Raw genomic sequence first — 22,019 nt, 5'->3', positions numbered from 1 at the left:
CAGCAGAGAAGGGAGATAATCCTGTGTTTATCCTTCTTCTGACCTACTTCACTTAACATGGTATCTTCCAATTCATCTACATTGCAGATAATTGCAAGATTTTCTTTATTTCTTAAAACACTCCAGCATATATGTATATACATATTTACATAAATATACATATATATGTATATGTATATATACCACATCTTTATAATCCATTCTGTTGTTGGACACTAAGGCTGCTTCCATATCTTAGCTATTGTACTAAGTGCTGCAGTGAATAATGGTGTGCATATGTTCTTTTGAGTGGATATTTTTGTTTCCTGGGGAAGAAATTGGAATGCTGAGTCATATGGCAGCTAGCTCAGTGCTTAGTTTAGTGTAAAATCTCCATACTGTTTCCATGGGGATTGAATCAGACAACATTCCTAGTGGATGAGAGGTCTTTAATTTTTTGTTTGTGTTGTAGTTGTTTTACCATATCTCCACTAACATATGTTGTTCCCAGTATTTTTGAGATGTGCCATTCTCAATGGTGTAAGATGATATCTCATTTGGATTTCCCAACTCATAGGTTATTATGAACATTTTTTTTTATGGCCTATTCATCATCCATCAGTATTTTGGTCTTTCTCGGTAAAATGCTTGTTCATTTTTTCTCTTCATTTCAGATTGGTTTTTGTATTTCTTTATTGATATTTTTGAGTAATTTATATATCCTGGAACTCTTGGATGTGTTCCATGTGAATATATTCTCCTATTTAACCTCCTATGCAACTGTCTTTTAGTTTTGGCCAATGTTTCTTATAACATGTAGAAACTCTTTAATTAGATCCAGTCCCTTTTGTTTATTTTTTATTTTGCTGTCTTTGCCAATGGCATCTCATCATTGAAGATAAATTTGATGTCCAAATCTTGGAAAGTTCTCCCCATATATTCCTCAATGTAATTTATAGATTCTGATCTGATCTCCAGGTCTTTTATCCAGAGACCAAATGCTTTGGATCAGCCTTGAGATATAGATCCAGTTTTAACATTTTACACGTGGTTCTCCAGTTTTCCCAAAACCATTTGTTGAAGAGGCTCTTTTTTTACTTCATGCTATCATGTTTTTGTCGAAAGCTATCTGAATATATATTTATATATTTATATAATGATATATCATGGGGTATTTTATTTTACCCATTATTTGTCACTATAGCTTTATAGCATAGTTCAAGTTTAGTGAAATGCCTCTCAGTTTTTTATTTTTCAATATGGCTTTGACTAGTCCAGGATTTATATTTTTTTGTTTTGTTTTGTTTATTTATTTATTTGGTTTTTGGTTTTTGGACCACATCTGGTGATGCTCAGGGGTTACTCCTGGCTATGTGATCAGAATTGCTCCTGGCTTGGGGGAATATATGGGACGCCAGGGGATCAAACCACAGTCCATCCTAAGCTAGTGCAGGCAAGGCAGATGTCTTACTGTTGAGCCACCACTCCGGTCCCTAGTCCAGATTTTATATGACTCTTTTATTGAATTTTTTAATTCCTTGAAGAATGTCACCTGAATTTGCATGGTTATTGTTTGATAGTAGTTTAGGTAGGATGGCATTTTAACAATATTTATTCTTCTAGTCCATGAACATGGAACATTTTTCTCACTTCATAAAGTCTTCTTCTCTTTCTTGAATGATTTAAAGTGATTTAAAGTTTCCATGGTATAGATTTTCCACCTATTTGTTTAACTGATTCCTTGTTACTTGACTTTTGGACACTATTTTCAATGGGGAAGATTCTTTGATCATTGTCTTCTTTCATTCATTATTTGCAAATAAGAATGTGACTAATTTTTGTGTGTTGACTTTGTTGATTGTGCCACTTTATTGATTCCTTGTTTTAAGGAACTTGTGTGTGTGTGTGTGTGTGTGTGTGTGTGTGTGTGTGAGAGAGAGAGAGAGAGAGAGAGAGAGTCTTTAAGGTCTTTATATATAATATTATATCACCTGCAACAGTAATATTTATTTTCTTTCTTGTTTTAGGGTCAGACACAGATATTCTCAGGGCTTATTTCTGTCACTGTACTTAAGAATTACTCTTGGTGGTGTTTGTGGACCATATAAAGTGTTGGGACTTGAACTTGGGTCTATGGTATTCAAGACAGAAGCTTAATCCATTGTATTGTTGCTCCAGTGACAACAGTGATGATTTGACTTCTTTTCCAATATGGACTCCTTTGTTTCTGTTGTTTTTTTCATGCCTGGTTACTATTGATAGAACTTTTAATACTATATTGAATAAAAGTAAAGACAATAGACATCCTTGCCTTGAACCTGGTTTCAGCAGAAATGTTTTCAATTTTTCACCATTAAGGATGCTATTGGCTATGGATTTGTTAGAAATATCTGTTACTTATTGAGAAAATTCTTTTCTTTCTATTGTGCTGAGTTTTTTTTTTAATCATAAATGGGTGTTGGATCTTGTCAAAAATTTTTCCTGCTTGATTCATATGATTTTTATCTTTCCTTTCAAAAGTTTTCCTTTAACATTATTCTAAAAATCATAAAAAGGTTCTGAGTAAATAAATGAAAATACAGTATTGTAAGGTTTTTTATTTTATTATTATTTTAAAGACACTCCTATTATAATAAGATACTGTTAATAACAAGTGTATTTCAATAAATTTAATGACATTGATATAGTTGAAATTTTCCTTTTAAAATAAAATATGGCATATTAACTAAATAAACTTCTAGTCAAAACCTTCAGTTTGTAATAAAAAAGATTCTACAGTGAAATTCCAGACCTTAATGGCTTCAAAATTGCATTCTTTATAGCACTAAAAAAAAAGAAATAATAAAATGTCTATACAAATTATTTCAGAAAACAAGATCAAACAGTATTTTCCAAATCATTTTTATTATATTGTATATTATGATAGTAAATGAAAAGAGTAAAATATTTTAAGAAAGAAAATTATAGATAAAAATTATAAAATTTTCAGATGAAAATTTTAGCAAGCTGATTGCAAAACATGGAAATGAAAATACAACATGGCAATGTAAGTCTTCAACTTCAAAATATAAGGATTGATTTGTAACTAAAAATGATTTAATTTAATCTAATTTAATTGAAAACGATTAATATAATTTATATATTATGTAAAAAACAATGTGGTAACTTTGATAGATACATAAAATATGACATCTCTGTGTGCCTAAAATAAAATATTTTGGAAAACTAGGAGTAGAGTAAGGAAGCTACCTCAGTCTAATAAAAAGTAAACATAAATTGCCTACTTTAGTTAACATCATACTGGTGAAAGATTGTTTTTCTCCTAAGATCAAGAACAGTACTCCCCAAAATGGGCTATCTCCACTTCTTGTTTAACCTTGAACTGAAGATGTGGTTAGTGCTATACAGAAATAAAAATAAGTAGGTTTGGAGAGATAGAACAGGTAAGGCATGGAGTACCATCCTTGGCATCACGTGATCCCCTGAGCATGTCCAGGAGTAATCCCTGAGCACAGAGCCAAGAGTAAGCCCTGAGAACTACTGCATGTGACCCCCCCAAATTGATGATAATAATAATAATAATAATAATAATAATAATAATAAATAAGATATCAAGATGTAAAGAAAGTGAATTCACTTGCCTTCAAAATGATGCCCATCCATTTGGAACCTGTTGGAATCCACACAGGACAAAAAACTGGAAATAAGAATTGAGTTGATCACAATGACAGGATATAAAATCACACATGTCTACATTAAGAATAGTAATTTTTAAAAGTTCTATTGATAATAGCATTGAAATCCCTAAGACTACTTAGGGATATAACTGACTCAAAATGTGTAAGACCTGGGCTAGGGAGATAGCATACATGCCTTAAATCATACCAACTTAGTTTAATCCCCAGCACATAGGATCCAATGAGCACTACCAAGTATAGCCTTGGAAGCTCCTAAGCACTGCAGGGGTGATTGGAGTGAACCCATAGAAATACAGCCTGTGCAATTTTGTATTCTCTGTTCAGATTAAATCACCTGCCTTAAATTAAATCAAACTTGGGTTGGCTACATGCAAAGCAAATCTCCTCCCTGCTCTGCTATTGCTCCAAGCCCTATCCATATAATTCTTGGAGTCACACTATGGATCCCTTGCACAGTTGTTTTGCTCACTCTGGGAGGACTTAAATGAGAGTCCACAGAGCAAGGTAGAGCTTGGATACAGCTCAGCTCTAGTCCAAGGAACTTTCTGCTGTCTGGGTTGATCTTGTTACTGTATTTTTCCGGCATATAAAACGACCGGTTGTATAAGACAACCTCCTAATTTTACAGTTAAAACATAGGTTTAGGCCTATATTTGCTGTATAAGACAGAATGTTCTGTGTTGCAACTGTATCTTCTACAGTGAGCCAATCACAACAAGCAAAGGTCCAAAGGTTCTACTGTAATAGACGTCCTCTCTGACTCTGGCCAATCTGAGCAGGCTTTTTACAGTGTAGATTTGGGTACAGAACACTGTATAATTTGCATGCATAAAAAGCCTACTTGGATTGGCTGAGTTATAGAGGCAGTCCGAGCAGCCTGGCAGTGATTGGTGCAGGATCAACTTGGAAAATTTGTTTTGTGGCAATATTCAGACAATTTTTGTTTAGCGGCATATTGAAACATTTTTTGGGATATACTCGGCGTATAAGATGACCCCGATTTTGGCTGACTTTTTTTTTGTTTCAAAAGTCATCTTATATGCCGGAAAATACGGTATAGTGGTGTCTTGACAAGTTTTCAAATCCATTTCCTTCTAAACAGGAGGAAAGAGCATTGTTTCCAAAAGCTTTGCAATGTCCTTGCACATTTTCTTACCAAGAGTCCATTTTCATGAAATGTAGATTTTAAGAATTCCAAGAGGAAGGCACACATGGTTCATTTTTATTCTAATTTAGTCTCTTGTTGTAGGGTTGTAACATAGGGGGCCCAGTCAATGGCTCTAGACATGCAAGCTACAAGCCCTACTCCTCAGAGTACCATCCCTATCCTCTTTTCTCCAGTTTGAAAGTCAAATGATTTGTCTTTAAAGTCCAAAAATTCTTTCTTGCTCCTCAATTTCTCCCACTCTCATCTTTTGGAAGAAACTGTTGCTAAGTTGCATTGGCACTAGGCAAGCGAGGGTGTATTAGATTCTGACCTATGGTGGATTGTGTCTCGGATGATCTGGGACTATAAATCTGTAAGTGCCAAAAGGAAGAAATCTTGGTGTCTCCCCATAGGATGCCAGAATAATTTATCTGACAATGTGTTGCAATGGGATGTACTACAAGAATGGAGCCTATCTGTGGAGGGGCTGACCTCATGATGCATGGCGGGCTGCATGTCTACTCAGAGCTTCTCCTTCTTGCCTTGCAGTTTTGCGGGAACCCTATACAGTCCGTGTGGAGGACCAGAAGACCATGAGAGGCAATGTCGCGGTCTTCAAGTGCATTATCCCCTCCTCAGTGGAGGTGTACATCACCGTCGTTTCGTGGGAGAAAGACACTATCTCACTCATCTCAGGTACACTCTGCGCCTCTGAGACTACAAAAAAAAAATAATGGGCCTGGGCAGGGAGCTCTCTTTAAGAGGCTGGACTGTTCTTTTTTAAGGTTGCGCTGTGGTGTTTCATGTGGGCTGGCTCTCATGCTTCTGAGCTCCTTCTATGTGTGCCCTCTTGGGCAGAAAGGACTGGTGTGTCCTGTGCGCACAGACATTAGTGCTCTGATGTGAGACTATTGGTTTACTTCTGTTCTAGAACTAGGCATGAGTGATGATTGGGAGCATGGAATGAGAGCCCTGGCACTGAAATCTCAGCAATGCCTAGATCTCAGGCTTCTCTGTTTATTTTTTTCAGATGTTTCATATATAGTTTTTAAGACATGGAAGAATTATGGGGACCTCTTGTCCCTCTTCCTAGAGATTTGCATGCAGAAGTGCTCTGCATTGCCATATGCATGTAGATGAGGGGAAAATAATGTCCAAGGTTCTTATTTTGGTATCTGGAAATGACACAGATCTGTCCTCTAGAAGGTTATGGCCCAACTTTGTCCCTGGTTTTTAAGTTGAGTTCTCAGGAAACTGGTGGCTTCAGGTGTTTCTCTTGATGCATGTCCAATGTGTGTGTTTTAATGCAATTATCAAATGTCACTTGAATGGTGTTCATTTGTATAGAAACTGTGGTACTTCTACACAATGAAATACTACAGAGCTGTTAAGAAAATTAGTCATTAAATTTTCTTATACATGTTGGATATGGAGAGTGTTATGCTGAGTTAATGAGTCCAAGGAAGAGGAATAGACATAGAATAATCACATTCATTTGTGGGATATAAGAAAATAAGCTAGTATGACAATAATATCTAGAAGCAATAGAGATGAGAACCTGAAGGGTTAGTCTATGATAGAAAGCTTGTCACAAAGAGCAGGGTAGTGTAGTTAGGGCAGAAAAGGGAACCACTCTGACAATGAGAGTTCGAACTGATCACTCTAGACAAGAACAGGATGCTGAAAGGAGGGAAAGTGCAAACCACAGTGTCTAAAAGAAAAAAAAGAAAGAGAGAGAGAAAGAGAGAGTGGAGGGTAGGAGAAAGACTTGGGAACATTGGTGGTGGGAAATGTGCACTGGTGAAGGGTGTTGGGCATTGAGTGAAACTCAATCAGGAACTTTGCAATTATAAAAAAAAAAAGAACAACAAGCACATTACAAACAACCTTGTAACCACAGTGTTTATATAAAGTAATGTAAATGGGTCTGTTATACTGGCAGGCTGGGGAGCAAAGGGTGATGTTATGGGATACAGTCTGGGAACATGATAGAGGGAGATTAACACTGCTGGTGGAATTGGCCTTGATTCATTTTATGTCTGAAACCCAACTATGAAGTACATTGTACTTCAAATACAACAATGCTAGTGACAGGAGGAGGCATGGTGACATCACTTGCACTGGGAGATTTTTTTTTCCAATTTGAGAGAAAATTTCTTGTGGGAAAACCTGGGGGATTGAGGATAATGCCCAGAGAAGAGGAAGGTCTCATGAGCAGTAGCGGGTGGGACATGTTCTTATGGCTACTCTCAACACGCTGAAGAGGGCAGACTGGCTTATGCCCCCAGTAGAAGGCTACACAGGGGAGCAAAATCGTGGGGGGCCCTCCAGGTACCTGCTTCAACTACATGAGAAAAAAGCCAGAAGGGTTGGTGTCTGGTAAGGCTGTCCCAACCACCACCCACATGCTGAGAGCTTTGTTTTTCTTGCAATGTCCCAGGACAAAAGCTGTAGTTGTCGCCCTTTTGCTGAGTTCCAGTAAAAGCTCAGACATCAAAATTCCTCAGCACTAAGATGTTACTTACCCAGTTTTTGACACTCTTTAGAAAATAAAATCATTTTGGGGTGCAGTGTCCACATGATGAACAGTCCAGAGATTCAACTAATTGCGCTGACTTTCTTACACTCTTTGTTCATTTGTTTCTTTTGGCCACTACTTTTATCTTCCTTTAGACTCATTTTGATATTTTTAAATCTCCAATTACCATGACTTTTCAGATACAAACAGAAAATTATACTTTATCATTTTCATTAACCCGAATCCGACTTTATCCATTGATGTGTAAGTGTCTAAAAATTATTTCAGACATAAAAATTTAAGAATAAAAAGGAAGTTTGAATGGTGACCCTAACATCAGCATTGACCATTACGCCCCAAGTTGGCTGGCTGTGGGTGGGATTCTAATGCAGGACCTAATTTTGAGGATAAAATTTCTCCTCCTCCCATGGGCTCCATCTCCATGGCCTTCTGTTTACTACTTACAGCTCTTGCAGGGGCTCATTAGTGGACTATTTTTGGGATTCTCCGTGTCAGCTCCTTGCCTGGCCTGACCTTCCTTCTCAAAGGCACCTGCACTGCCTCCCCAGCTGTAAACAGCTCTGGTTTTAATTACTTTCAGGTGTCAGCAGAATAATATGTAAAACCCAATTTGGGTCATAATAGACTTAAATGGTGAAATTATAAGCAATTGATGCTGAGAAAAAGATAGAGACCAAGACTCTCCTTTGCTACTAACATGCATGGGAAAGATATTTTTCAGTTAGTGAGGGGACATATTCCATTTTCTTTTCCTTTGTAATGCCAGCCCGCCACCACCCTTGGGTACTTGGAACCATGCCCAGTGAGGGAAATGAGCCTTCTAGTGGTTGTAAAACCAATAGAGATGGAGAAACATATGTTGAGGTATCAATCATTGATAGATAACAATGACAGCGGCTAGAAGGATACTGAATAGTTTATACTAGATAGCAAGAGATACGTATAAAATCAATAAATGATATAGATGCCTGGATCCAGGGAAATCACCATCAACTTTCACCCATTGATCTTAAGAGGCGAAACTCCCTGAGTTCTTTTTTTTTATTTGTAGAAATTATTGTATCTCCAGTAAATTCTTTAATACAATAGCAGAAGGTTTAGCAAGTTCTTTTTTTTTTTTTTAAAGATAAAAGATAAAAAACACAATATAAAATGTAGGTGTGTGACACCTGGTGTTGATGTAGAAACCAGTGCTTGTTTTCATAGATGGGATCCAAGGTTCAGGGGTGAATGGTCAATGTCCAATCTTCTGAAGCCAAGTCACTATGACAAGTGTTCAGGGTTTAAGGTCACATTGTAGTATAAAATTTATTTCCCCCTTTTTAATGTGCCTATGCCAAAAGAAACAATGCCACAAGGTACTGTTGGTGTATATGGGGGCAAAGATAACAAGCCCAACAATTCCTATAACTTGGTTCTAACATAAGCTCAAAACACTAAATAAACTTATCTACTAGAATTCCCTACTAAACAGGGAATGGAAGAAATTGCTGCTACATAAGATGATACCCTCAGCCTCCTTCTGAGTCCCTGAGTTCTAAGTGTTGACAACCAAGCACAGCCCGTCTTTCACTCAGCAAAATACTCTCTATATCCTTCCACAGATAAGCAAATTTTTTATTCATTTTTCTTAATAGCTGCATAGTGTTTCATTGTGTAGATGTACCACAGTTTCTTTAGCTACTCATTATTTTCAGATTCTGGTTATTGTAAAAAATGCTGCAATAAACATAGAAGGGCAGAGGGCTTTTCTCTATAGGGCTAGAACTTTTTTAGGAGTGCCCACTAGTGCCTGCTCAGTAATGCTCTAGAGGCATGGCACTGCATGAACCTTTCTTTTATTTTTTTTTTTTTGTTTTTGGGCCACACCCGGCAGTGCTCAGGGGTTACTCCTGGCTGTCTGCTCAGAAATAGCTCCTGGCAGATACGGGGGACCATATGGGACACCGGGATTTGAACCAACCACCTTTGGTCTGGATCAGCTGCTTGCAAGGCAAACGCCACTGTGCTATCTCTCCGGGTGCATGAACCTTTCTCAGACCCAATGCACAGGCTCACCTGGGAACAGAGCTATGGGTGTTGATCCTTATAAAGTTAATCCAGCTCTTCCTATCTCACTTGTGTTAGGGCAAAAATAAGGAGCCAGAACACTCACTGTATATTCTGTCCCCGGACATTTTCTTTTTAATTTCTCTTTACATGTAGCCACTCAACACCCACTGCACCAGTAGCTGTGAGGGAGTCAGGTGGGATGATGGCCCAGGAGATTAAACAGAAGAACATGCAGAAAAATGCCCAGTTGATCATGAACATGTAATTGAGAATGAGAAGAACAGCCACGCAGGTGGATAGCAAATCTTGGTGTCGCTCTTTCACTGTCCTTTCTTTTTCTTCCCTCGCTCTTTCTTTTCTTCCTTACTTCCTTTTTCTTTCTTTCCTGCTCTCTTTTCCTTCTTTCTCTTTTCTTTCTCTTCCTTAATTCCTTCCTTTCTTCCTTACTTCCTTCTTTCTTTCTTTCTTTCTTTTCTTTTCTTTCTTTCTTTCTTTCTTTCTTTCTTTCTTTCTTTCTTTCTTTCTTTCTTTCTTTCTTTCTTTCTTTCTTTCTTCTTTCTTTCTTTCTTTCTTTCTTTCTTTCTTTCTTTCTTTCTTTCTTTCTTTCTTTCTTTCTTTCTTTCTTTCTTTCTTTCTTTCTTTCTTCTTTCTCTTTCTTCCTTCCTTCCTTCCTTTTTTCTTTCTTTCTTTCTTTCTTTCTTTCTTTCTTTCTTTCTTTCTTTCTTTCTTTCTTTCTTTCTTTCTTTCTTTCTTTCTTTCTTTCTTTATTTCTTTCTTTCTCTTTCTTTATTTCTTTCTTTATTTATTTCTTTATTTCTTTCTTTCTTTCTTTCTTTCTTTCTTTCTCTTTCTTTCTTTCTTTCTTTCTTTCTTTCTTTCTTTCTTTCTTTCTTTCTTTCTTTCTTTCTTTCTTTCTTTCTTTCTTTCTTCTTTCTCTTTCTTTCTTTCTTTCTTTCTTTATTTATTTCTTTCTTTCTTTATTTCTTTCTTTCTTTCTTTCTTTCTTTCTTTCTTTCTTTCTTTCTTTCTTTTCTCTTTCTTTCTTCTCCCTCTCTCTCATAGATTTAACAATTTATAATATGAAAGCTTATATCATGGGCAAGGAGAGAACATGGGAACATGGAAATTCATCCTTCATACCAGCAACATAAAAACTTTGTCTATGTTCATCAGTGCTCCTAAGTCCTCAGACATGGCAGCCCTTGTATTTGGTCAGTTAGGAAGAGTCTGTTCATACAGGTGCAAAACAATAGAACTTGCCCATCAGTTTCTTTGTGAAGCAGGGACATCTGAGTACCCAGGGACACACATCAGACACCTACAGTACCTGAATCGTCGGTAGGGGTATATGCTTCCAAAGATAGATAAACAAAGCTCTATCGAAATTATCCCATTTCTCACCCCAATTGTTGGTTCTTCTCATTCCAGGAACAAGCCCCATTGCAAGAACTCATGAGTTTAATTGTCTCTGGCCTATTAATTATGCACAAAAATGGGAGCTCCCAACTTACAAGGCCTGGTGCCATTTGTCACCCATCCCTGCCCATTCCCTCCTTCATTCCCTGAAATTGTGCCTCTGAAGACCAATATTGGATGAAGACCATCAGCTCTGGCTTGGATATTTCAAACATTGCTCCAAATTTTCTCCCTTCTTGATGCTCTGGGGGCCTGACTCTGTATTGAACCCCATAGACACATTATCAAAGAACCCCATTTACCACCAAGGAAGGAGCATGCTTGCTAACAAGAAACAATTGGGTCAAAAATTAAGATGGATAGAGCATGAGGTGAATGTCCTGGTAGGTGCAATCAGGACCCCAGGGATTGGGTCTAGAGTGGCTGAATGAGGGCCATCAATCAAAATCACAGAAAGGATTTCACTGCTCAGTGGAGTGTGCGATATTTAAAATTCCCCACAAAGACAGTACTTAGGAATGCTAGCAGCACCTGCAACGTCCTAATTTATAACAATAGGCTCTCAAAATTTTGATTTTTGATTAAAACGTTTTAATGTGTTGATGTTTTTTGAATCATCCTTGTTGCTGAGGTGCCTATATTAGCTCACCAATCAATATTCGGAAAAATCAGAAATGATACATCTCCTGAGGGTTGGATCTTGCTGAGTTCCTTTTTTTTTTTTTATAATTTTTTTATTTTGTAATGTACAAAATACATTGTACAGGAAGTTGTTTCTCTTTCTTTCCAGTCTCCCATGTAATCCTGTACCCATAATTCTACCCATTCTGTTGTTTTTTTTTTCCGGCCACACCCGTTTGTTGCTCAGGGGTTACTCCTGGCTAAGCATTCAGAAATTGCTTGGGGGATCCATATGGGATGCTGGGAGATCGAACTGTGGTCCTTCCTTGGCTAGTGCTTGCAAGGCAGACAGACACCTTACCTCTAGCGCCACCTCACCGGCCCCTCATTCTGGTGTCTTGATGCAATGGATTTTTCTAGGGCTTGGTTTGATCCATTCAGCCATTAGCTTCATCTAGCAATCTCTCACATCAATTCAGAAATAGATGATGTCTTAAAAACAGAGTCTCTTGGGGCCAGAGCAATAGTACAGCAGTAGGATGTTTGCCTTGCATACATTTGACCCAGGACAGACCTTGGTTTGACCCCCTGGTGTCCCATATGGTCCCCCAAGCCAGGGGCAATTTCTGAGTGCATATCCAGGAGTAACCCCGGAGTGTCACTGGGTGTGGCCCAAAACCAACCTCCCAATAAAAACCAGTCTCTCTCCTCTCATTCTTTGTCTCTGTCTCTCTCTCTCTCTTCTCTCACTCTCTCTCTCTCTTTTCCAGCATACTCAGGGCTTACTTCTGGCTCTGTACTTAGGGATCATTCCTAATGGTGCTGGGGAGATCATATGCAATGGTGATTGAACCTAGGCCAACTGCATGCAGGACGAAGACTTTAACTGCTGTATTCTTTCCAGACCCCCATATTTTTGGGGACTCAGCAGTTCTTACTCTGGAGTGTTATCCAGGAATCTATCCCAGTAAATACACAGGCAACCCTGAAGCTAATGTTTTGGTGTCTATTCCAATGAATCAGAGACAAGCTTCTTTTTTTTTCCTAATAATTTTTATTGTGACCAAAGTGAATTACAAATCTTTCACAGTAATATTTAAGGTACATGTGACAATAAATCAGGGCCATTCCAAACACCAGTGTTGTCCTCCCTCAACCCCTGTCCCCAATATGCATCCCATATCTCCCTCATTTGCCCCCAGACTGCTAGTATAACTGCTCCCCACTGTGTATAGCTTATTATAGATTGGGTTTGGTGTTTGAGTCTGATCATTGTTTCTTTCCATTCAATGTTCATATGACTGTTTGGTCCTGGTACCATCCTTTCCCTGCCTTTTAACTTATGAGGTAGAAGAAGATGATTCAAGTTATGTGGTTCTGTTGGAAAAAAGAAAAAAGAAAAAAACTGAGAGGAGTTTGTCTAGAGGTTATAAATATCAATTTAAAAGAAGAAAGGGAATAAAAGAAAAACATAACAAAACAAAACAAAAACAGCAACTACAAAAAGAATAACAGCAACAAAAAACAACAACCAAACAATAACCATGAGAACAAAAAAAAAAAGAAAGGAAGACTGATGTGGCAAGGTTTTGTTCTCCTCCTCCTCCTTGTCCTCCTCCTCTTCCTCTTCTTCCTCCTCTTCCTCTTCCTCCTCCTCCTCCTTCTCTTCCTCCTCCTCCTCCTTCTCCTCCTCTTCCTTCTTCTTTCCAAAGGCACAGTAAGTATTGGAGGAATTAGAAAGGGAACTTCCTTGGCCTAAGAGATATAAGGTTTTATACTTCTTTTTGTTTAATTAACTTTTTAAAAAATTTTAGGAACCATGATCTACAATTCTGTTCATGGTAGGGTTTTATGCTACTACATGCCAACACAACACATTCCACTAGAGTCTTCCATCCTTAGCCTACTCCCAGACCATGCCTTTGTTGTGCATTGTAAACTCAATTCTATAGTCCAGGTCTCAGGTTCTGGTATCTTTGGACATCTGTTATTCTGTTTCTTTATAGCTAACATGTCAGGAAGATCATTCTCCATCTGTCTCCAGAGAGATAGTACAGTGGGTACACATAGATAGCACAGAAGCTAAGTTTCATTCAATCTCTGTAGACCACCAGCAGTGATCACTGAGCCCAGGACTAGGAATCAACCCTGAACACCACTGGGTTTGGGGGTCCCCAAACTATCAAAACTTTCAGCACCTCAGTTCCCTCAGTGAAAAACGGCAAACTCTAAGTTATAACAAGAGAATGAGTTAGGATAGGTCAAACATTTAACATGGTATTTTGATTTCTGGCATTTAGTAGTTCCTTAGAATTATCTGAAGTGCTGTTCCAAAGCTGCGTGTAACAGGGCACTGATTCCTAATCAGATAAAAAATTGATTTCTTGGGATCGGAGCAATAGCACAGCGGTAAGGAGTGTAGTATGGACCTGGGTTTGATCCCCGGTGTCCCATATGATCCTCTGAGCCAGTAGCAATTTCTGAGCACATAGCCAGGAGTAACCCCTGAGCATCACTGGGTGTGCCTCCCCCCAAAATCATAAAAAACAAAATTAAAAAATTAAAAAAAAGAAAATTGATTTTGTGTGTAACTTGCTAGGGAGAAAAGCCTAAGAAATCAATTTAAAAAAGAGTAGCTAAAAGCAAGGTTTATGACTGATAGTACAACAAATCAGATACTGTTCATTGCATGTAGCTTATACAAATTCGATTCTTGACACCATAGATGGTCCACTAATTCCTGCCAGGAGTGATCTTTGGGTATAGAACCAGGAGTAAGCCATGATGAGTATAGCTGCAAAAATAATAGCTCAATTTATGTGGAAATACTTACCTAAAAGCTTGTATTTTGGGGGCCAGAAAGAGTACTGCAGGTAAGGTGCTGTACCAAGTTTGCTCTCTAGCACACTATAGAGGACCCAGAGTCAGCCAGGAATAAACTCACCAGTGGATGTGGCTCAACAAATCAATCAATAGAGGCCAGAGAGATAGCACAGTATATACTGTATACCTTAAGGGTGTATACCTTATGCACAGCTGACCAGGACAGATGGTGGTTCAAATCTCGGCACCACATATAGTTCCCCGAGCCTGCCAGAAGAGATTTCTGAGCACAGAGCTAGGAGTAATCTGTAACACTGCCAGACGTGACCCAAAAATAAACAAAAACAAAACAATATAAAAGCTTGTAATTTTTTTTTGGGGGGGGGTTGTTTGGGCCATATGTATAGGTACTCACAGGTACTCAGGGATTACTCCTGAGTCTGGGCTTAGAAATTACTCCTGGCAGATTTGTGGGACTCTATGGGGTGCTGGGATCAAACCCAAGTCATCCATTTGCAAGGCAAATGCACTAACTGCTGTGCTCAGGCTCAAAACTTTGCAATTTCTATCCAAGAACAGAGAAGACTATGGAACACATACAGTTGATTGGACTTTCCCCCAAACAAACGATTTTGTCATCACTTCATTAAATATCTATCTACCTTCTCCGCTGGAATGAGATCATGTCAAATAAGCCCAGTGATGTCAGTGTGGGAGGTTATATCTCTGGCCTTCACTAACACAGATAAATCAGACTCTGCATGTGCAAGGCGAGTGTGAGCTCACATTAATGTGAAAGAGATTCTGTCATCTTCCTAATTGTATTTCCCGGAAGTATTTGATACCTCTGGTCAAATCATTAACAATTTCTCTGTTTCTAGACAACAATGACTAATCCAATTAACATTGATGCAAGAGATAACCATCAATAGATTAACATCTGTTTCATTCTCCCTGACCTCAGCCCAACCACCTGGAGTATGAGTTTCATCTACCTCACTTTATAGATCAGTATGAGGACCACAGAGCTTCTATAATTTATCTCAGAATAAATCTTTATTTTTACCTGTTTTATATTTTAATTATTTTTACTTTATTTAATGAAAATCATCACATAGTTGACATAGTTGGCCATTATACATTTTTTGGGGGGGGGAGAACGAGATGGGGGCATTGGTGATGGGAAGGTTGCACGAATAGAGGGTGGTGTTCTTGTTATGACTGAAACCCAACTACAATTATGTTTGTAATCACGGTAAATACTAAATAAATAATTTAAAAAAGACAAAAATAAGTGAGTGCAAAGTTATTTTAAAAAATAGAATAAAAATTAAAATGGAAGAGACTTTAAAAAAGAAAGAAAAAAGAAAAGGCACAGTAGCAAGCATATATGTGAAAATTATTGTATCTATAATGAAGTCATTAATACAGTGGCAGAAGGTTCAGTAAGCTCTTGTTGTTAGCTGTCCATTCTGTTGAATCGGGGTATGTCTATAGGGATGACAACATCAAACAAGTAAAGTTGTCCAAAAATTCAAAGCACTATTATTGATATTGTGGTTTTTGGGGTCATGTTCTCAGTGACAGGCCTCCTGAAAAAAAGGAGGATGTTGTGGGGCGGGTGCCTGCACTCCCTCCAAAAAGCCCTGGTGATATCAACCCCCAAATTGGCATATCTAAAATTTGGTCAAATTGGTGTCCCTGAAGAAGATTGTATAGGGGTGGTGAGGTAAGGTCATTGGCAAAATGGTGATTCTGGGTCATGGATACAGTAGGTGTGGCTATAATAGGGCAGGGGCTTGGTCTGCCCCTTCCTCCTGAATTTACCACAGAATAAATCTTCTAGTTTATCTTTGCATCTTGTTTCTTTGAAAGATAGAGCATTTTCATAAAAACAACAACAAAATTTATTTCAGGGTGCCACAGTCCTCCATGCCAGAGTTGACTAGAATTTCCAATTTAATCACACCGCTTTTTATTCCCCTTCCTGGCAAGCAGGGGTTGTTTTAAGCAATGAAACATTTTCAGATGTGCTGTGGTCTCAGCTAGGCTGAACTTTTCAGGAAGCTGACATATTTGGGGCATTTTTCTTGTGGTTTAAGGACAATGTTTTTTTCAAAATAGTGATGCACAAATAAAGAGAAGTCAAGTAGAAAACATTCCGAGGATAACAATAAGGTTTTTAATTTTGATGTTCTTTCAAATCTTTCCTTTTTCCCCATGGACTCAAGGACAATGTTCTAAGGTCTGACACACACAAGAAGCTTAAGAACAGTCTCTGGGAGGGTCAGTAATGAGTAACTTTTTCATCAGAAAGATGGTGCTTTTCCTTTCCAATAAAAACTCATGTTTTATGAGTAGCTTTATTTTAAAAAAAATACAAGCTCACTCTCAGGGCAGTGTCTCTGTCCAATGCTTATAAATTTAGGCCCTCAGAATATCCTTGAGAGATTTCACAGAACTCTGCTGAGAGATGCAGAACATAGGTTCCAAACCCTGTGCTCATCTGCTCCAAAGCAAAATCATGTCCCTGGAGTTTCATGGAAAGATTTGAGTTCCATGACTTGACCATTTTATGTGATAGCATTTGTTCAAATGCCACATTGAATCCTAGGTAGAGCAACAAAGTGATATTGAGACTGTCATACCTACACTCTTGGGCACATTTTACCCCATTTTCCAGGACCCAGCTCACAATGAAATCACTGTTCTGAGGATATAGCTTGTTCATTTATTTTATGAATTTCCTTGCTAATTTTAATTTATAATACATGATTTATAATACTGTTACTTACAGAATTTCAAGCATACAGTATTCCAACTCTATATTATACCACAGCCATTAGTGGTAAATTCATGATACTTTGTTTTGCTTTTGTTTGCTTTTGGGCCATACTAGTGGCACTCAGGGGTTACTCCTTGTTCTGTGTTCAGGAATTACTCCTGGAGCTGGAGAGATAGTATGGAGGTAAGGCATTTGCTTTGCATTTAGAAGGACAGTGGTTTGAATCCTGACATCCCATATGGTCCCGAGAGCCTGCCAGGAGCCATTTCTGAACATAGAACCAGGAGTAACCCCTGAGTGCCACTGAGTGTGACTCCTGCACCCCTCCCCCCCAAAAAAAAAACCAGAAATTACTCCGATTTGAATGCTGGGGATTCAGCCCAGGTCAGTCACATGCAAGGCAAATGCCTTCCTAATTGTGGTATCACTCTAGCCCCATAAATGCATGTTTTGAGTTTGATAACTATCATTTGGTCACATATTTATGACTGTACTAATGTTAATAATTTTGCCATATAAAGTTACCTCATAACCTCTTCATCAACAAAGTACCGAAAGACCCTCCACCTATGTTAAATCTGATTCACCTCATGGGTGGTTGCCCATCATCTGGATCTTCCTCTTAGTTGGCATTCTCAGATCCAAAATTCCCCATTTAGAACAGCTAGTCCCTTGTCTGGTTTTTCTGTGGACCCTAGACGAGTGAGATCATCAAGTATTTGTCCTTGTCTTGACTTACTTCACTTGACACAATGCCCTACAGCTCCACCAAGTTGCAGACAACTGAGTGATCTCATCTTTTCTTAGCGCTGTTCCCTGATCCACTGTGCATATAGATCTCAGCTTTTATATAATCACCTGTTACTATTTCCATAGCCTGGCCCTTGTATTCAGCCCTCCAGCAAATGTAGGTGTGCACAGATCTTTTTGCATTGTGTTGGGAACTGCTTTTCTTCTAAAGAGATAATACACACACACACACACACACACACACACACACACACACACACACACACACACACCTTTGGTAAACAGTCTCTCTTAGTCTGTTCTTCTTCTTCTTCTTCTTCTTCTTCTTCTTCTCTTCTTCTTCTTCTTCTTCTTCTTCTTCTTCTTCTTCTTCTTCTTCTTCTTCTTCTTCTTCTTCTCTTCTTCTTCTTCTTCTTCTTCTCCTCCTCCTCCTCCTCCTCCTCCTCCTCCTCCTCCTCCTCCTCCTCGTCTCAAAGAGGGGCATCCCAGGAATGTGGCTCCATGAAAAACACCAGACTGTGCGCAAGAGTGTTCTATCCCTCTCACCTTAATGTTATTTGTATTGGTTGTCAGATATGGAACATCCCACCTGAGACTGAATAGCACTGAAGCCCACTGCATCTCTCTCTTTCTCTTTCTCACTCACTTGCTCTCTCGCTCACCTGTGCTTGAGACCATCCGCTTACAACTGCACCATCATTGTAATCCACACACAGTTGAAGATACCTGCAGAAGGTCTTGTGTGGAAATTTTTAGCTCTTTTATGTTGGCTTGGTTGTTTGTTTTGTTAGGAAGAAATGCAGTACAATCCCTCCCAAATTAAGTGGTGAGTGTTTCCTGCTTGGCCAGAAACCATATCACTATATGAATTTAGGGCTGGAGCGATAGCACAGTGGGTAGGACATTTGCCTTGCACATGGCTGGCCTGAGTTTGATTTCCAGCATCCCATGTCATCCCCTGAGTCTGCCAGGAACAATTTCTGAGTGTAGAGACAAGAGTGACGTTCTGAGCACTGCCTGATGTGGCACACACACACACACACACACACACACACAATCAAATTAACTTGACACTCTCCAGAGGGAGAGTCAGTAGAGTACACACCCCGAAGGTCAGCCTGGGGTCCAGGTTTTGAGTTGAATTCTATGTTCTGGAAAGAGTTTCAATTAGTTTTGAAAATAATCTACAGATATGGATTCTTTTATTTAAGTTGCTTCCAGATCAAATTCTCTTAAGAATCCTAAAATGTTGAAGAGGAGATATTTTGTTTGCTTCGATTTCCCTTAATTTAGATCTTGTATCCTTCTTTTAATTTTATTGTCATGTGGCTGTGTTCGTGCTAACATTTATGACTCAATGTATCAAGTTAACTGCAGACCCTTCCCCCACCTAAGGGCCTTGGAAGTGCTCCCCATCCTGGATATCCCTTTAGCTGTCCCCATGTTTCCTTCAGTTTAACCTCTGCCTCCATATCCCACATCCTGCAGATCTTTTCTTTTTCCAGTGACATCAGAAATGGTGACAATCCCAATAATTATTCCCTTTCCTACTCACACCTTCTTTTATCTTCTGCCATTAAGAAAGGGACATATTTCAGCCTGTTTGGGCCATGTCCTCACTGGGAAAGGGGGTTTTTGGTGCCCCATCTCTGAGGTTTTGTGTGTGTGCTGATTAAATTATAAAATATAAAGTCTATGTGTTGGGTGAGGCCTTCCTCGGCACAGCATCGATAGATTCTATGGACGGTGGGTTTGAAGATGCAGGATAACAGCAGAGAAATAATCATGAGCAGTCAGTTCAAGTTTCATCAGAGACAGTTTGGTTTAGTCTATTGCTCTATCCGCCATGTGCATTTCCTCACACGGCTTCTATGCTCAGCTAATTCCAAGCAGCTGCTTCTCCTCTGACTCTCTGCCTCTGTCTCCCCTCCCATTCCCCCAACCAAACTCTATAATTCTTTATTCAAGACACACCCATCCATTGCAAGTGTGGGCGGGTCTGACCATCAACAGAGAGCTTAGGACTTTGGGGATAGGGAACCTTACACCCACCTTCATTCTATCCTATGGCAGACACTTTTCTTCTCTCTCTTTTTTCCCCCTTTATTCTTTTTTTTCCTTTTAGACAATACCCTTCCCTTCCCTGTTCCAATTTCCTCCTGTCCTCTACTCTCCCTTCACTCTCCTCTCTTATCCCCTCCCCTCTTTACCTCTTCTCTGCTCTCCATTCCTCTCTTCTCTCCTCTCCACCCTACCCATCCTCTCCTCTCCTCCCCATTCTTTCTCCATTCCTTTCTTCTTCCCTTCTTTCAGTATGATTAACTCTGGGTCTCCAATCAAGCAGATCCTGGGCCATATTCATTTTCCGCTACTCACTGCCCTTGGGGACAGGGTTTCCCAGCTTCAGTTCCTGAAACAATCATGTGCATCTTTTCAGAATAGGTGTTAGAATACTGTATCTCTGAAAGTACCAAGAATAACTTTGTAAATCATGGTGCCTTCATTAAAATAAATGAGTACGAGCACTCTAATTTCTGTTCCTCATCACCATTTTGCTGCACTGGCTACCATTATTATTTCCTATCATCTCACACTGCACAACGGTCCATTCACATCTAAAAATATTTTTTAACTGCTCTTGGTATTTGCTTCCACAAAGGTATTTGGCAATTGCTGTCTGAAAGGATTATTCTTCACGTTTGTCTTCACGGGCCTTTAGTTTTAATGCTGCCCCAGGCATGTTGGCAAAGTAAGGCTGCAACCTCTGTGGGTCGGAAGGGGTGATGGGGAGGGGTGGCAGAGGTAGGAAGGGATGTCAGAGATGTGGAGGGATGGACAGAGGTGAAGAGGTATGAACAGAGATGAGGAAGGGTAGACAGAGGAGGGAAGGGAGGGATGGATGGTAATGGGCAGGGGTGAATGGGTGCAAGAGATGTTGCTAGAATGTATATTGAGGCTGGATAATATGTGTATCTACTGGTTGGCTCCATGCTCTACAGGTGGGTAAATAAATAATACAGAGGTGGATAGATGGATGGATACATGATAAATAACTAAACCTCAAATCGGTGTGGATACAGTAGTCACAAACTCCTCCAGTTCCTGCATTGACTGTGAGACATAGCACACGGGGGACTTGTTCTGGGAACAGCAGGGAAAGATTCATCGTTTCTTTCTAGGACTCATGGTTCTGTCCGAGTTAAATCCCAGCACCTCTACAAGTCATTAGAAAGGCCTGTGTATTTTGGTGCTCGAAGACCTGGGATAAGCTCAATGGGGCAAAGTGGTCCTTGGGCTGGTTGTGTTCATGTGCCGTGGGAGCCCCTCCATCTACATTTGCACAGGGCCCTCCATTTCTCTCTGGAAGAGCACAAAAGAGTTCATGTCTTTCTTGTAAGCCTCTCTGCTGTCCTAAGGGGTGGGGGCTGGGCTGAGCCGTGGTCATTTGCCATTTCTAGGCAGCCTTAATGTCACCGCTTTTATTTTATTCTTGATTCTACACCTTGAATCTGATGGCAGATTATTACAAGCCATAATCAGACCTTTTTCCGTGAGTGGCATTTTTATGTTTCTGGCTGCATCGATCTGCCGCATTTTTTTCTCCCTCCTCACTCGCTTCCCACAATCCTCTCCTGCTTGTCCTCACCCCATGCAGCCTCCAAGGGTGTCTCTGAGGGACCCACGTTTCCTTGTTCATGCTTCAGACTTGAAAGTACTCTGCAGACGGCTTGTGCAGTTTACAGATTGGCAATTTTGCTATAATTAAGCCTCATGAATATGAAGATGCTGGGAGCAGTCCCAGGATGCTTCATGTGAGGGGGAGGATTGGCAATAAAATCCTTCTCCACTCCCCAGGACCTATTACAGTGTCAGTTTGTCTCAGTGGCAACATGAGATTTATGCCTCGGTGTGCATACTCCATATTAGCTTCTTTTGAAGCCTGAGCAGAAGGCAGCTGAGAGGCAAATTTGTCCAGAGGGCTTGACGGAAAAAAATATATTTGTATGAGAAGGTCAGTGTCTTTGAGGCAGGAGAGATTCAGAAATTAAATGCTAAGACTGTGGACTTGGGGGGGGGGGGTGACATTTTCAGGATTGCCTTTATTATGTTTTCTTTCAAGGGATTGGCTTGGTCCTGGCCAAAAAAATAAAAAATAAAAAATCTCCCAAGATGTCAACTCATTGTCACTAGAAAGAAGTTTCTGCCTCT

The 22,019-nt window shown here is 39.5% G+C and overlaps 1 protein-coding gene across 1 annotated transcript in view; it reads left to right on the top strand.

The window, feature by feature from the left end:
- DSCAM (DS cell adhesion molecule) overlaps positions 1-22,019 on the top strand; it is a 589,689-nt gene that overhangs the window by 110,620 nt on the left and 457,050 nt on the right. Inside the window, 1 exon segment of the mRNA XM_049785384.1 lies at positions 5,374-5,520. Within this exon segment, the coding sequence (XP_049641341.1) occupies positions 5,374-5,520 (147 nt within the window).

This window comes from Suncus etruscus, chromosome 13, assembly GCF_024139225.1.
Source record: "Suncus etruscus isolate mSunEtr1 chromosome 13, mSunEtr1.pri.cur, whole genome shotgun sequence".
NCBI classification, from domain to species: Eukaryota; Metazoa; Chordata; class Mammalia; order Eulipotyphla; family Soricidae; genus Suncus; species Suncus etruscus.
Note: the sequence above shows the minus strand (reverse complement) of the source record. Positions and strands in the feature narration are given on the sequence as shown.